This window comes from Limulus polyphemus, unplaced genomic scaffold (genome assembly GCF_000517525.1).
Source record: "Limulus polyphemus unplaced genomic scaffold, Limulus_polyphemus-2.1.2 Scaffold4458, whole genome shotgun sequence".
Lineage (NCBI taxonomy): Eukaryota > Metazoa > Arthropoda > Merostomata > Xiphosura > Limulidae > Limulus > Limulus polyphemus.
The window spans coordinates 1,584-19,010 of NW_013670068.1; the positions used below are offsets into that span (position 1 = coordinate 1,584).

At 31.6% G+C, this 17,427-nt stretch overlaps 1 protein-coding gene across 2 annotated transcripts in view; it reads right to left on the reverse strand.

Moving 5' to 3' along the window:
• Positions 1 to 4,650: 4,650 nt before the first annotated feature.
• Positions 4,651 to 17,427, reverse strand: part of LOC106471177 (TOM1-like protein 2) — a 74,327-nt gene continuing 61,550 nt past the window's right edge. For both annotated transcript variants that reach the window (XM_013931767.2, XM_022399812.1), the window contains 3 exons: positions 16,757 to 16,807; positions 14,799 to 14,841; positions 4,651 to 10,844 (listed from right to left, as the gene is read on the reverse strand). In XM_013931767.2, the coding sequence (XP_013787221.1) occupies positions 10,690 to 10,844; positions 14,799 to 14,841; positions 16,757 to 16,807 (249 nt within the window). In that variant the 3' untranslated portion in view covers positions 4,651 to 10,689. The remainder of the gene's footprint in view (positions 10,845 to 14,798; positions 14,842 to 16,756; positions 16,808 to 17,427) is intronic.

A 17,427-nucleotide genomic window follows, 5' to 3' on the forward strand; every position in this document is an offset into this window, starting at 1 on the left:
CTCTTAATGATAATAAATTTACACGTGCTAAAGCTCAACTTTCCAGGATTTTCACAAAATATTGTAAATTTGAGTTTAAAAATTATAGATATATAACGTAAGCCTAATGTCAAAGTGTCGGAACAACGTCACGAATATTTGCAAAGGTGAACAGTAACATTCAGAGAAGCAGGGTACCTGAAAGTTTTATGAAATAACCTACCACCTATGTATCGTTTGTATAATATAGATCAATCGTAATTAATACTGTTGCGTCAGCGAGGTCACGTGACTAGTGTCACGCCACGTTTCTAGAACTATCCCGTTCCTTCGGGAGTGCTCTAGCATTTGCTAGATTGGGGGGTGGTCTGGTATATATAAGATGGTCACGGCGTGACAATAATGCGTGTGTAGGTAGTGAGTAATTGATCTGCAGTGAGAAAGTATTGTTGAAGTTAACGCTCGTTATAGCGTTTGTTTTAGCGCGAATGTTGAAATCAAGTGTGTCGTGAAGTCACACAGAAAGAATAAACCAGTTTTATTAAGTAAGGACTTGTGTCGCTCAAGTTTCGTCGGAACGAAGTTACGGAAAATTGATTAACAAACGGAGACGTAACAATACTTTTTGATAGCAATATAGCCACAGAAAAGTTAATTTTGTCAGAAATGTTCACTTTAAATGGTAGTCTTCCACAAAAATTATACATATTTGCATCTTTATTGCACAAAAAACAACGTCAAGTGACATAATGTATAAAACCTTAAATTCAGAAACTTGAAACATAATGATGAAAATGGTCTGAATTAACTGTAATCATCAAAGAAAAAAACAACAACCAAACTTAGCGCCAAAGTTATGAACAGCAAAAAAAAGAAAAAAAGAGCAAATAAGTTTAGTATTTGCGGATAAGAATACTGAAATAGACATGTGTACTCATTATATCACATTGTAATACTGATAATTTTAAATGTTTGAAAAAAAAGACAAAATTATGGAACCAGCTGTTTTAATTCTGTAGCAGAATGAACATAGATGTTTCTCCAGAATTATCAAAATAAGGGTATTTAACATCACACCCAAGAAAATTAATAGCATTAGCCACTGGGGAACTAACTGTCTGGCAAGCCATAGCGACATGAAATTGTCCAATTCTCTCCTCTTGACATTTTTTGAAAAGTTTTGTCTTTTCGTATTTTATATCTTTCTCTTTTGAATTTCTGATAAAAGTTTCATTACTTGAACTATATTTCTGTGTTCACAAACTGCTACTAATACTTGTTTCCCCGAAAGGGAGGCCTAAGCCCGCCTGAGACGTCACTGTTTTAACAACTCGCACCACAATATAGTAACGTGTTGTCTGGCAGTCAGTAGACACTAAAAATGACATACCGAAGTGACGCTTAACAATGTATTTGTATTGTCGTGACATCAGTAAAACTTGCGCATGCCATGAATCACGAGAAGAATTGTGCACTCTGTAAGCTACAATATAGCATGACATATGAGCTTCAAAATAAATAAATACAAATATTTGTTAGTGTTCATTTTGGTTTTATTTACTCTTGAAACAGAGCACTTTCAGGGATTCTCTGCAAGTACATCTTGTGATAATTGTCGTTTTAAAACAATCTTTTCTCTTCATTCTATTGGAAGCAAATTTTCCGCATTTGTCGTAATCATATAAATTTCTTTGAAATTAAGAAATAAAAATTGTTTCAGTAATTACTTATTTTCGTTATAGAGCGTTTGTATGTTGTATTCAATTTCCCGAAAAGCTATACGAGGGCTACTTACGATAGCTGCCTCTACTTTTCAGGTGATACACTAGAGAGCAAATACTTAGTCGACACAACTCATTGGCTGTTCTTGTCACATCGAATAGTGGAATTTGATCATCACTCTTATAACAAACATACGACCCAAAATCCCCCCAGTGGCACAGCGGTATGTCTGCGGACTTGCAACGCTAGAGATCGGGTTTCGATACCAGTGGTGAGCAGAGCACAGATAGCCAATTGTGTAGCTTTGTGCTTAATTACAAATAAACAAACAAATCTAATGTAAAATTATCGAGGTGCAACCTACTGTAGTACATGTACTTATTACAAATGATAGGGTATTCAAGCTCAAAAGAACCATTAAAATAATATTTGTTTCTACCTACTTTACCACAGCAATTTTAATTTCTCTGTTAAATGCTTCATTATTTGCTTCAGCTTACAATAAATACCAAACTTGTTTTAGTTTAGTGCAGAAATGTGGATCCGAGGATACTACGTTCACGTCCTGTTCTGAAAATGAGAAACTGCTCTTTGGGGCTGTATGTGTGTTCTACGATTGAAGTTCATATCCTCATTATTCCATTAGAGTAGCTGGGTGCTGTTGGCTAGCTGCTTTCCCCCTAGTCTATAACTTTAAAAGTAGGGACTGCTTTCGAGATAGTCTCTGTTGTTCTCGGCGCATATCCAAAAACCCTTAGTGCATTTCTCTATCTTTGCCCAAACTAAGAGCGTGCACAAGAGTAGCAACCAGCCTCCCCAATAACTATATGCACGTGGATTAGATCATTTTGGCGAGTGAAATGTTTATTTCTATGTATATATTATATGCGCGTTTGCTTATGTATATCTTACGATAATATAAATTGGATAAATAGATGTCTGTTTGTTTGGGTTGCACTTAGTTCAGTCAATACTTCCTTACGGTTAACTCTGTGTAGTTCTTCATGGCACGGTCATTTGATCGGTTAAATATTTATGTCCCTAAAAGCACAAATGTTGTTTATATGGACATTTTGTAAACAACATTTTCAATATGATTTTGATAGTCATTAGTTTTAGATCATGGTTTGAAATCCCACAACTTTAATTATTTTGCCGAATTTCGACATGTTCTACTAGCAGAATAATATTATTTGAGAAAATGGATGTATGTTTATCCATTCCACATGAATATAAATAAGGTGTTTTTAAAATTTAACAAAAAACTTTTCAACTGCAAAATTTTCAAATTATAATTTCATGTAATGCTGTAGTATCAAAATGATTTTTTTTTAAATCCAAGTATTTTTATGTCGTTTTATGCTAATCAAAATAAATCTTTATATTTTAAAGAAAATGCCCGAGCAAGAAGCATGTCTGAATGTTTTATTTTTAATAGTTTCGAATAGGTTTGCTTTGTAATTTTCTAAAAGTTTGTTTACATATCTAATGCTTTGTTTAATTCTGAAAATTCTATTAACAAGTGCAAAAACATGAATGACTAATTCAAACATTTGAAGGTGTAGATGAGTACTAACAGTATCAACACTGTCGGAATGGTCAAACACCTCAAATCTGTATACATTTTGTCGAATTTCAACACATTCTAGAAATAACCCCATAAAATCTCTGAAGACAGGGATCCAACTGCTAATACTGAAAACTGTGGAAAGAGCAAACTTGAGTTATCAAGTGCAGTAACTGTTAATATCATTCATGGCATCCAGTTAAAGCAGCACAATTTGTGTTATTTGCTAATCAATTAATCAACAGCCCCATTAATCAATTACATTTGATTAGTTGATAAGTACAGTATTCCTCAAGGCATGATATGACAAACAAGATAATAATAAAAAAAAGGTGGTGGCAGTTGCTTTCCCTATAGTTAGCAGTTCAAAATTAGTGACAGACAACTTTAGGAACATTGCCAAGACAAAGATGGGGTGAGCAAGTTTGGTGGCAATGGGAGTCAAACCTGAGATCCTCACATCATGAGACTTTCCCCATTGAATCATCAAAGATGAACAAATTTGAAGTGAAAAAAAAGATCACCATATAAAACTAAAATTGGGCATGGTTTGCCCATTTGGTAGGTTTATTTTTAAACGACAAACACATTATGAAAGCAATATTTCAATTACTTAAATAGCTTCAATCAAGAAGAAACTAACACATCTTTGTTTACATGCCCCTGCAGCAGAAGACTGTAACTCAGTGTCTGGACATTGCACAACCACATTCTCATCTTGCTTTATTCTTCCAGGAAAGGCTAGTTTCTATGAATAAAAAAAAAGTAAAAAAAAACAGGATGCTCCCTTTGACTTGTACTGTAATGCTTTAGGGTCTGCTGGAGTAGATGCACTCATTGCTTGCACTGTATTACAGGCTGTGATAGTGTTAGGAGTTTTTATCAACTACATAAAAAAGGCCTTCATCAGACTGCCAAGCAATGCAAGCTTCTAGAGAGTACTTTCAACTCAATTTGGAACAGTTGCCACTTATCAAGGAATTTGTCTGTTTATTGTACAGGCAGAGTGAGCAAGATGTAAACATTTTTTGGTACAATATCCTTTGCCATCATTTTAAGAATGCTACTGCACTTCCCACAAATGAGGATGGTTTACTGTTGCATTTGAGGTATATAACTTATTAAGCAGCAATTTATGACTGGAGCTTTCTTCCACCCATTAAAGTTCTGCCACCTACTAGACTAGGATGGAGGGTGGAAAATGGGCAACTAGTCATCCACTGCATGAAAAGAAAGTCTGCACAGGAGGAAATTTCAGAAATAGTTCACTTTGGATGTAGTAAATCAAAGTGTGACAACAAATCTTCCGTGCACATACCATGTGATTGCACAAACTGTGCTAGTGTACCTAAACAGAAAAAAATGAGTCAGAGGGAAAGTGATGAAGATTAATACTGTTTGATATAAGAAACATTTTTAATGCTCGAAAAGTAAAAGGTATGAAAGGTGAAAAAATGCTTTTGGGTACATTTGTACAAAAAAAAAGTAAAAAATATGCACATCTAACTAACATAAAAATGTAATTTCTAGGCCATTTTTCAATTTTTGCAACAGCCTATGCTACTCACCACCAAAAATTAATAACAGCTTAACATGATAGTAGATTTTTAAACATTGTAATTAAAGAAAACATTAAATTTTCTTCATTCAAGCTTTAATAAGGCTCTGCTGCTACAAAAAGAAAAATTATACAGTGTCAATAATGGGATATCAACAAGAAACCCATAATTTTCCTAAATAATGTGTGAATTTTAGTGTGTTTTGTTAACACCTTGCAGTCAACAAGATTTACAAAGTATTTATATCATTTAGCGTAACTAAGCATCGTACTGAACCAGTAAGTTGTTAAAGTCTCTTATCATACAATCTGACATCAGTTTTAAAGGGTTCTACATGTACGACTTCAGTAAATATCAGGGCAAATGTTCACAAAATTATCAGATCTCAGAAAGATATGAACAACTTTGATTATTTAACATATTTTTGACAAGGTTCTTTTTTTTACATTAACATGAAAATATTATATACTTACAATAATATAAATCATCACCATTACAACACAACTACCAATTCTCCACTAGAGTAAAATACAACAGAATACAGAAGCATCTTGAATTTTTATTTTGTTTTAGGTCTTCCTCATTTTTGTCTTATTATCATTACAATTTATTTTTTGAAAGACAATGTTATCAACTCTTGCACACATTCTTAATAGGAAACTTCATTTCTTTCTATGTTTGTATGTTAATTAAATCATTAGAAAAGCATATATGTTTTATCAGGAAAGTTTCCAAACTTTTATACATTCTTTAAGCTAATATTCTTCAATAATTTTTTATTAAGCTAAAATTGTCAGAAAGTAATAATGAGTATTCTTTATTTTTATACATGCCCATATATGATAATTTGCCAATCTTCTTTTTGTTCATTGATAACAGGTAGATACAAACATGAGAGAGAATTGAATACTACTTTAATACAGAAAAATCATGACAGATTTTCTTAATGATAGTTATAACTTATCTTTCAGTTCATTTGATAATACTAATAAATTAAATCCAGAGTATTTCAAGTTTCTCATCAAATATAACATGTTCGCATTATATAAACTGTAAGAATAAAATTCTGTATTTCTGAAATAACTTATTTTACACTTATGATTCATAAGAAAATAAACGATCATAAGAAACAAACTTCATACTTGTTGAAAAGTAATCACTTTTAATTTGTTCACCTCTCTACCTGATAACTCTTTAATCAGGAGGTTATTATTATTATTTAACATGTAGTAATTCCTGTGAAACTAAACAACTTTTACTTTCATGAGTGTAACAATAACAAGTTGATTCTCTAACAAGTTGAATAAAATAAAAATAGACACAAAATCTGCTGGGAATAGAAATCCTGGAACATCAGATAAAACCTGCAGCAAATAGATATTCCACATGAAAAAAACAGCTTTAAACTTTTTTAATAACAAATGCATATTTGTCCATTATAAGGAAAGTGGGAGTGTACTTAATATTTAATTCTATTAATAAGTACTTAATCTCCTGTTCTATACATAAACACAGTTCAAGAAACACCGTGTAATCACCACAAAAAATAAATTACACACAATTAATCATCCCATACACTTTCTTAACAAACTCTCTCAAACTGCATAGTTGTAAACAATGGAAAATTGAACGCTGTAAAAGCACAGCACTTGGGAAGTAGCCATAAGTAGTGAGTCTTCAAGTCAAGGAAATAAAAATGTTAGCAGACAGTCTAGATTACAGGAATATTTTACCTGTATTCTTTAATATAAAAATGTACCTATGTTTTACAATATAATCACAAATTTTCTAATACATAATGCTTGTAAATGAAATGATTGGTGCAAAATATAAAAGGAGAGAAAAACATGCAAAAGAACATCTTGAGCACAAATACAGCTGATGCCTTACAAAAACATTCTTCTTATTAAACTAAAATCAACTTTCCACCACATTTACTTTGTTATGAAAGTACTACCACTTCAAAGTATCAACACCAGAAAAGTAAAATTGACACCAGTGACTTTGCATCTAAGTATGATGATTAACAAAAATTCTATTACACAAAAGTGTGTTAGAAATTTGAGCCCAATAACAGTTTGGCCACTGAGGCTGAGGCTACATAAATAAATATCCATGGCCTGATAGTTTTCAGCAGGAATATATGAGATCAGCAATCAGTGCATGAATTATTCCATTAGTATGCGACATAATTCATAATAGTTTTCTGAATCTAATGCTGTATGAAAATGATTGATAAAGCTTAAATTTAGGAAATATGAGAGTTCACAGAGAAATAAGCTGGCAATAAAGTGTAAATCTCACCTTAAACTGTTCAAGAATAAACTAATTCTTGCCAATTCATCAGCAGGTAATACTGGGATATAAAGTCCTGCAAAGCCTTTTAAGTTGTGTTAACAATTTTCTCAGTAGCACTAAAATATTAGTTTAGTCTGTGCAATCTTTCTATAAACATATAATAGCTCTCTTATAAATATATTATGAAAATCAGAAGTGAATATTTGTTGCCTAATGTGAATTTCTAACACCAGTTTGCCCATTAACAATTAAATAAGACAACCTGTCACACTAAACATTTACAGTTCTATTCAACTAGAAACTTAACTTTGGAATTCCTACCATAAATGACAATGTATTGTTTATGAGCATTACAGGCTGATTTGCAGAACTTAAGATTCTTGCCAATTCAATCTTGTAAACAAAAAAGAAAAAAAAAATGACAGTGAATATCCAACAGCATATTAAATTAGAGCATCTGCCCTGCAAAGAGAAGTCATGGGTTTGAATCACAACTGATTCTTCTCTTGGAAATCTGCAATTATAAGTGCTTTTGTATTTTTAACTCCCCTGAACTGCATAACTGTACAAAATCTTTTCCCTACCCCTTGCTGAATAAATCATCCTAATTACTTATACTTTGGGCACTAAAATATTCTAAATATTAAATACTGCAAAATTTTTAAACTAACAAAATATCATTCCCTCTTTTATAACTTATAATATGGAAGTGAAAACTTCATGAACTGAAAAGCCCAATTCTCAGAAAGTTTACATGCTGCAAAGTTTTAATATATACTTCACAAAATGTGTAAAAAGATTTTATACTATTTCAAATCATGAAAGCAAAATATTACATCTAATACAAACCTACTTCAGATTTATGCAATTGCATTTATAAAACATTTGTTTTGTGTTTTTAAGTATGTTTCTAAAATGATCACTAAATATTCTGAAGCAAAGGACTTTGTATTACTTGTTATGCCCAGCTTCAGAGTTTCATGCATGCAGTGAAAGTGCTTCTAGTTTATTTTTTATACAAATAACTCTTGAAATGAACTACAGACTTTTAATAGAGGTATTCCAGTATAAACCACATATTTAGTTGGGCTATTTAATAAACATGTTTCCAGCATGACCCCAATTTCTGAAAAAAAAAAAAATTGGCTGATAAACCAAAGATTGAGTTCCAGATATAGAACATGTTTCTAAAAACAAACCTATGATAACTAATAACTATTGGAAAGAGTTCAGAAGAAGGCTATTAGGATGGTTCCATGGATGAAAGTGTTATTTTAAATGGATATGTTAAGACCCCATAATTTATTTTCCCTCAAGAAAAGAAGGATATGTGGTGATCTTATTGAAGTTTACAAGACTATTAAGGGGATCAATAACATTAAAGCCTCTGGTTTCTATGTGCTATATTCTGAAGATAACAGGACAAGAGAACTCAAGTTTAAGATATGTAAAGACAAACTAGGCTTCAATTAAGACAATTTCGTTTTTTTAACAAGGTGACTGACTTAAGGAATGAACTGTCATTGGCAGTAGTGGAGGGCAGCACTTTAAAGGGGTTTAGTAAAGAATTGATTATTTCCTGAAAAACAAAGGGTGAATTTAAATTTCCCAAGGGTGCGTGTGCAAGGGTAGTCTAGAAGGACCAAATGGTTTCTCAATGTCTCTAGGTTAATTTTTGAGCAAATAAGGTGCTCCAGATGCGAATCTTGTTTGAGAATACAAAAACTTGTTTGTTCAATTACAAGCTGAATACAAACCTGATTGATTAGTGATACAATTCTGGTTATTAAACAGCCTATATTTGTTAGTTATGGAATGTGTTTCTAAATGCAATGCCAGTGAACCCAATAACTATCCAATATTAGGCAATAATCCTAAATGACCTACTGCTTCAAATTTGAACATTATTTCTGAATATAAACCTGGATGATAAAAGTACCATATTTTTGCTCCTGAAAAAAAACCATAATTCTAAATGCAACCCTGGTTGAGCAACAAACTGTACAAACCAGATGTGAATCATATTTTGAAATGCGTGCCTAGCTGATAAATAGGTTGTGTGGTGAGAATCATGTTTCTGAATGCCAACCTGAGCTTGGTATACTAAACTATGGTTTATTCAAATGTCAAATTTCCTGATGCTGTTAACTTTTTTGATTTTCAAATTTTCGGGCTACCAAAGATAAAGATTCTTTTCTTGAAACCTCACAAAACAGAATCAAAATTTATGTCTTTGAGATTATGACACAACTAAGTGCTTTGAGATGCTCACCATCACAATATCACTAAAACATCAAACACACTCCTTTTAAATATCTGGAATGGGCACAGACTAAATGAGAAACTTTTATGCCATTCATAAAGCTAAAAAAAAAAGATACAAATTTACTAGCAAATTTGATGCATAATAGCAACAACTACTGGCCTTCGATAACCATAAACTTCTACTACTTCAGTCAAAACATTCTCATCTAACATATTGTAGGAATGAAGCAACTTTGAATCACAACAGCTGTATATTATGTACTTTTATTAAACAGATTTTCACTGAAGAGTATAACCTTAATCGACTTGCATGTATGCAGATATACGACTTAAATACTCTTTGAATAAAAAAAAATGTATGAAAGATATCCAGATTAAATATGGTTATCATATTAAAAGCATTTTTTCCAAACTAACATATGCAGAAATATAAAAAAAATGCTTTGAAACACTTATCATTAATATGTATGAAATATATGCCTTTTTACTATATAAGCAAACTTCGAAACTGTGCATATACGATGTTTACAAAACTGAAACTATTTCCATAATATCAGCTAACAATATATTCATATAATAGTCATGAAATTATAGCAACAACCTTTAGTAAAGTGACCTATTAACCCACATATAAAATATATATTTTGATTCACATTCTGTCAAGCAGGCAGGCAAGTATAACAAAGAAATTTAAAACTGATTACAACCAACTACGCAGTGTAGATAGAACTTAATATTCTAATACAATTCCAACTCTTCCAAACAAAAAATGCTATATGTTTTTCTACTGACACATTAATTTCCAAGACCTTGTGAGTTCAATACAGTTCATAATAAATGTTTAAAAATAATGTAAATTTAATTCACTACCTGAATAATTAATAGTAAAGAAGACAAATATCTTTTTTGACAGAAAATGTGTGTGTGTGTATATATATATATATATGTAGTTTAAATATACAACATTTGAACTTATTATGATTCTCTTATACAAGCTAATTCAATATTACAATACATTTTGTATATGTTAGTCAAAATAAGTATGTGATTGTGTGTGTGTGTGTGTGTGGTTGTAAATAGGTATTTAACACAAGTAAGCAAAAAATAAACTGATAAGGGAAGGTCTTTCTTTTCACTTGCCCTAATTGCAAAATTTTACATGTTCTTAGCTCTGCGTTACGAGGATTGAAAAGGCTGAAAAGCTGACACCTAATATAGTTTTGCAGATTTCAAAAAGTGCTAAATTTCTTAGCTGTTGAAAACTATACTGTATTTCTTTTCCATGTTGAGAACACAGTTTTACAAGGCAAACAAAGAATTCTCTTCTCCAGCTCTATCCATGGTTCTCCTTCCTGATGAGTTAGTGGAAGTTGTTGCCTGAGTATCACCAGCTGTTGTCACCACTGGCAGCTGTTCAGCTTTAGCTGCTCTCTCTGCCAAGAAACGGTCGAATTCTGTCAAAAAATAACAGATACTCTATTAATAAAATTTTTAAATTACTCTATGAACCAAGAGTAAAAAAAAAAGAAACCAAATATATAATAAATGCTCTTATGTCTTGGAAAATAATGGGCTACATTGAACTGATGAATGAAAAGGGTAACCCTTTTTATATGAAGACTATGTAACATATACTTGTATAAGTATTAAAGGTGCATATCTCATCACAGTAGTCGATACGATATGTATCTAGATATTGATACTGCAATACAATACATATCTAGATACAGAAGTTTTATCAATGGTTTGTTACAAAGTTTGACAGTCTTGTCTGTAATTTATTATCTATATTACTAACATTGTCTTATTTAAGTACTTCAGACTTTACAGTGCTTTTTCAAATTCTCAGGTTTGATCAACTAAATGGCAGCTGGCAAGAGAAGTGAAAAAAGTTAATATTTATCTATTTTGTTATTGTTAATTTATGTTACTTTGCAACATTTAGTACTCAATACTTATCTTTCTTTACTGAATCATTAATTTTGAGCAAAAATACTTTATTAGAAATTCTGATCTTTCTCTGTACAAAAGACTTATAATGTTTACTGAAAGCTTCCCAAATTTTGTGAGGATACACAAATTGTATCGGACAATGTATCAATACAATTGTCACAGCTTCACGATACAACACTCGTGTTGCTGTATTGCCACACCTTTAATAAGTAGTAAATTAAGTTTTATCTGAACTGCTGAGAGATGATATTTTGTGAAGGTATGTGACATGATAAACTCAAATACAGTAGTGAGACTTTACATACTATCTTTAAGAGAATATACAATCAGGATATAATGGTAAAACACTGATTCTACTTACCTGCAGAAGAATAGGCTTATCTGCACTGGAGGTTGAATACTGATTCTGTTTGTTTATAACAGAATATTCTTGCATAAGCTTCTCACTAACACTTAGTACCTTTTCTTTGTATCAAATGTGCCTAATCTGAACTAGTAGTACTTGTAACAGATTAGGTTTACTTGAACTGGTACCTAAAATCTATTCCTCTGTCTGCATCTATCTGAATGGGTGTTTGAATATTTGTCACTTTTATACTCACTATATTGTAACAAGTAGATTTATCTGCACTAATAAATTTTACCTTTATACGTAACAGGACATGTGCGATTGAGCTGATTAATTACTACTGATCCTTTTGATTTACAAGATTATTAAAAATAGTAAATTTAAAAAGGTAAAATAGGGATTGTCAAAAAATACAGAGACAAGATAAGTAGTTTAAAGTGAAATTGCAATCACAAAAAAGTAAACAAATAAACTTAAGGTTTGAGACATAGTGTTGACATTATTTCCTCAAACTACAAATCCCTATTTTGCTCCATGTCTAAAAGCTGTAATATTTAAGAGTCAAAATTGACTGAAAGACTGCCAAATTTCATGAAGATATACACACAATAGTAAAAGTTAGTAGTATCAAAATCTATAAAGACTTTGAACAAGTACAAAGAGGTCACATGGTTGGTCAAATTGGCCGAGCCTGTGTTGAGAGAGTTATAACAACTGGGTGTGAATGGTTATATAGCTGCTGTTATTTGATGGGTAGTAAAATAAACTTAAAAAAATACAATGCACAATCTTTACTAATATTGCCCAGGTTTTATTACACTATTTACAGCCATTTTTGGTGTAGGCTGGCAGAACAATATTAAATAATACAGAAGAACAAGTGGGTGATCCCCATTATGAACCACTACCATGGTTCATGATAACAGGATGCTTGAACTTGAACTGTTTAATCAACAATGATCCTCTTTATTTATAACAGGATATGCAAGCTTGAACTGGTTAATAACCTGTAATATTCTTATATAAAATTAAAAAGCATATAACGTTAAAATAATCGCACAATAAAATTTATTAAAACTAGGGATCAATCTTACAAAGACATTTAAATGTTTTGGTGTTCTACACCACAGTCAGCAGGAGTGAAAGTTGAAGTTTGATTAAGGCTTATATAACTACACAAGTTTACATACCTCTGGTGCCATCAAGACTTATAAAACCTGTGTCTAGTATTTCGTTTCTTCTAAACCTGGACCAACTTTCCTGCTCTGCATTATTTTTGTTTTTTCAATTTCTGTAGTTTCCCCAATATTTAATTCAAGTTTTAGTTCCACCTGATTTATTAGTTTATCATTATTCTAATCTATAATATGAGATGCACATGTTCTGCTAAGGCTGACTCATTTTCTTTATATTTTTCTATTGCATTTTTATGTTCCTTGATCCTAAATTTAAAATTTCTTCATGTTTGGTCAATGTAAACTTGACCACAGGCACATGGAATTTTATAAATCCCACATTTATCAACTACTTCTACTTTATCTTTCATACCCCGAGACAATCATTTAACTTACAATGCAGAGCAAATGTTACACTATAATCTATATATATTCTCCAATTCTCTAATTTATTCACCAGTTACTCACTAAAATATCATCATCGCTCAGATGAAGCATAATTTTCTTAGCCTTCAATCTAGTTTGCTTACAGAGCCATCAAATAGAAAATCAAACCCCTGTTGCCACATCCTCTTTTTGAGGATTGGTTAATAGCTATCTTATTCATTTAATACATATCTATAACCAATAGAAAGCCAAGGTTTTCATCTATCAAATGATGTATTATAATATGTTGTTTTCTGTACAGAGAATTCTCAAATTTTCTTTCAGTACAAACTTTGTACCCAAGAGAAACGGTTGTTGTCACATAATTAGAAAGCCAGAAAAATTGTAACAGTTATGGGACATTGTCTGCTTTTTGCATGTATTATTATGTGTTCTTTGGTGCATTATTTAATTAAATGTAAAGTTATTCAGAGTAGTACTACCATTAGTGTAAAAAAAGTAGGATTGTGTCCTCAACAGTTGACAGCAAAAAAAAAAAAAAGAGGCCCAGGTACGTACTTTATTTCTTGTTTTTCATGTGGAACTAAAATGTAAAAATAGGAAACTCTTTAGGTCAGTTAAGGTTAGGTAAAATAAATAATAATATAATAAAAATGTTTCACGAGGCACAAATGAGAGTAGTTCATAGAACCTGTTGGGTAATATTATTCAATAATGTAACATGAACTCCACATTCTTCAAGTGATTTACAACTTATAATGACGTGAATAGTAGTTAAACACATTTCAAAGGATAATAAAACAATAAAACTTAAGTATAAATAGATTTATACTGTTACAAGTTTAAAGCTACTTAGGATAAACAAATGTAGTTTCATGTTACAATTTGATGTCATTCTAAGAAGAAAAAAGTGTAATTTATATTTATTTCGATATTTTTTTGATGGTTACGAGGCTGGTCAATTTGACCAACCTTGTATAATTAGGGTGGAGAAAATAACAGATAAAATATAGTTTTATGGAAAAAATGTTTGAAATGCATTTAGGAGGTTTTAGTGATTATGCAAATGATATTTGAGATTTTTGAAATGAAGAAAAGTATTTTTAATCATAGTATGAAAATCACTTTGTACTTGGACTAGTTGAAAAAAAAAACTCAAGATATTCATGGACAAATCTTTTTCAGTTCATTAAAAATACTTCACTAAAAAAATAAGATTTTTTTTCAATAATTAAAAGACTTGTAATGTTTACTGAAAGCCTGCCAAATTTTGTGAAGACACACATATTACATGAAAAGTTAGTAGTATCAAAATTATAATGATTTTAAATGAGTACAAAGTTGTCATGTGGTCAGACAATTCGACCGAGCCAGTGTAAAGAGAGTTAATCAACAGTGATCTCCTTTACCTGTAACAGGGAATCTGTGCTTGAACTGCTTAATAAAAATTAATCCTCTTTACTAAAACTTACCTGAATGGTTAGTTTTCTTTATATGTGAACTTATGATAGAGTATCCCTTTATAGGTAACAGAACACACTTACCTGAACTGGTAATAGTAGGTTGGTCCCCTTTGTCTGCAGTAGGCTACAGTATGATAGAAAAAAAGAATGATTAACATGTGCTAAAGAGCTTTATATGTAAAACACATTTGTGGTAAAAAGTACAATACCATTTTAAATATCTCTACATTGAGCATATATATAAAATGTTTACTTTACTTTGTCTATTTCTAGTATTGGAAACAGTCTGAGTTTTACCAGAATAATAAAAGCATATAAAAGTACCATGAGATCTGAAATGTGCTAGTACAGAAGAACAAATACTAAATTGAATTTTAACATATCTAATGGACAACATGTTAAACTGTATTTAATTTATATGAAATACAGTTGTAGGAACCCAATGAATAGTGTGGTAAAAGATATATGTGTCAAATATCCAAAGTCACTGCCACAAATACACAAACAAAAAAAGTTTCCTAATGTTTAATGAATTTTATTCCCAAACTTAAAGAAATTTTTAGTCTGAAAAATATAGAAACAACCAACTTCTATTCTGAAAGTACTTTCTCTGTTTGTTAATTCCCAATAAAATAAGTTATTGCCATTCTTTATTCACTTTCTCTAAGACTGACTTACCAGAATACAAGTCGACAATGTTACAACTAAAATATCAAAATTTAGAATATATTAGGGCGTCAAGAAATTAATGTAGCATTTTGTACACTTTCATTACCCCTCCCCCAAAAATGTACATCATGTATAATACTTAAACGAACCACATAAACGTCACGTTAGTGTAGCCTATATAATGTGTAAAGTTTAGTGATGGCATATGACGAGACACACATTCAGCACGTAATGCTGTATGAATACAAGAAGGGAAACAATGCCTCTGTAGGCACAAAGAATATCAAAGAAGTTTATTGAAATGTTTTGAACGTTCGTAAGCATCAACGACGGTTCAGCAAATTTCGTTCATGTGACTTTAGCCTTAAAAACTGTGATGGCAGGGGCCAACATGTTGGAATTGATATTGATGCCCTGAAGACGCTTGTTGAGTCTAAACCAAGGCAACACGCTCGTGAAATAGCCTGAAATTGCAGGTCTCTCATGAAACAATACGTAAACATCTAAGAAATATGGGAAAACTCCATAAAGAAGGTGTTTGGGTGCCTCACGAACTCTCCGATGATCATCATATAGAACATGTGAATGTTGCTCGTCTTTTCTGGCGCATAATGAGCATGAATTATTTTTGGACAGAATTGTCACCTGTGATGAAAAATAGATTCTCTATGTGAGTATTAATGCCAAAAACAATGGCTCAGTCCTAGTCAAAAACCACTTCCAACCCCAAAACCTGGACTCCATCCGCAGAAAGTGATGCTTAACATTTGGTGGGACATCAAAGGAGTAATTCATTTCAAACTCCTCAATCCACAGCAAACTGTCAATGCAGAGATATATAGTCAGCAACTGGAACATTTAAATCAAGCCCTTCACTCATCAATCAGAAAGGTGTTCTTCTTCTCCACAACAATAATTGTCCACATGTGGCACGTTTGATGCAACACAAGATTTTGGAGTTGGGTTGGGAAGTTCTCCCCCACCCACCATATTTTCCAGCTATGGCACCATCAGATTACCATCTTTTTTATTCACTGCAACATCATATTAATGGGAAAACGTATGCGAATGTGGAAAGTGTTAAAAAGGACATCAACATGTTTTTTGCTTCAAAGCCAAGTGATTTCTTTAATCAGGGCATTAAAAACCTGATTGTAAGATGGAAAAGCATCCTCAATACGAATGGAGACTATTTTATTTAATAAATGTTTTGTTTTGATATACAAGTTGTTTAGATTTTTTTATCTAAAAAAAATGACATTAATTTCTTGATGACCTAATATTTCATTACAGAATCAATGAGGATAAGATAAAAAAATCATTACTACAGTCAATTGATAATATATCATATTAATAAAATAGCATCTTACTTTATCTTCTAACCATCTTTCCATTTCATCAAAATCTTGTTCTCTGTGTAACTGAAAACAAACACAATTAGATTTCATAAGGTAACAGTCTGATTACAATAGCAATTATTTTATTAGAGCTTAAATTACATTTTTATTGAAGAAAATTCCCTAGTAATATAAGCAATGTGTTACTGTTGTACGCAGGCATATTACATGTATTGTCTACCCTGCTTATTCAATATAAAAATTTGCATACATGTGAGTATATGTAGCTTATCAGAAAAAAACATCAGTTAAGGAAGTAGCTAAGTTCCTTTTCCCTTAGTTACCTATTGTTCTAGAACATTCATTTATGGTAACACATGCATCTTCTTGTGGAACAGATTTCTGTGATGTTAAACATATACACCTGGAAAAAAGTTAAGCACCCCCAAATATTTTTCAAGATTGCTTATTGAAAATAAGGTTTAATTTTCATGATGTTGAGCAATGTTCATAATTTCAAACATAATTAAAAGGATGTGAGCGTTCAGGTGTGACATTTAAATCAGGCGCGTTTTTTTTCCCACGTGCAACTTGCTCCCTTCTTCACGTCCAATATGCACTATTTTCTCATGCATCAAATCCGTATTTAAGTCCCGAATTTCTGAATGCAAAATCATTTTAAGTAAGAATGGCAAGAAGAAGGA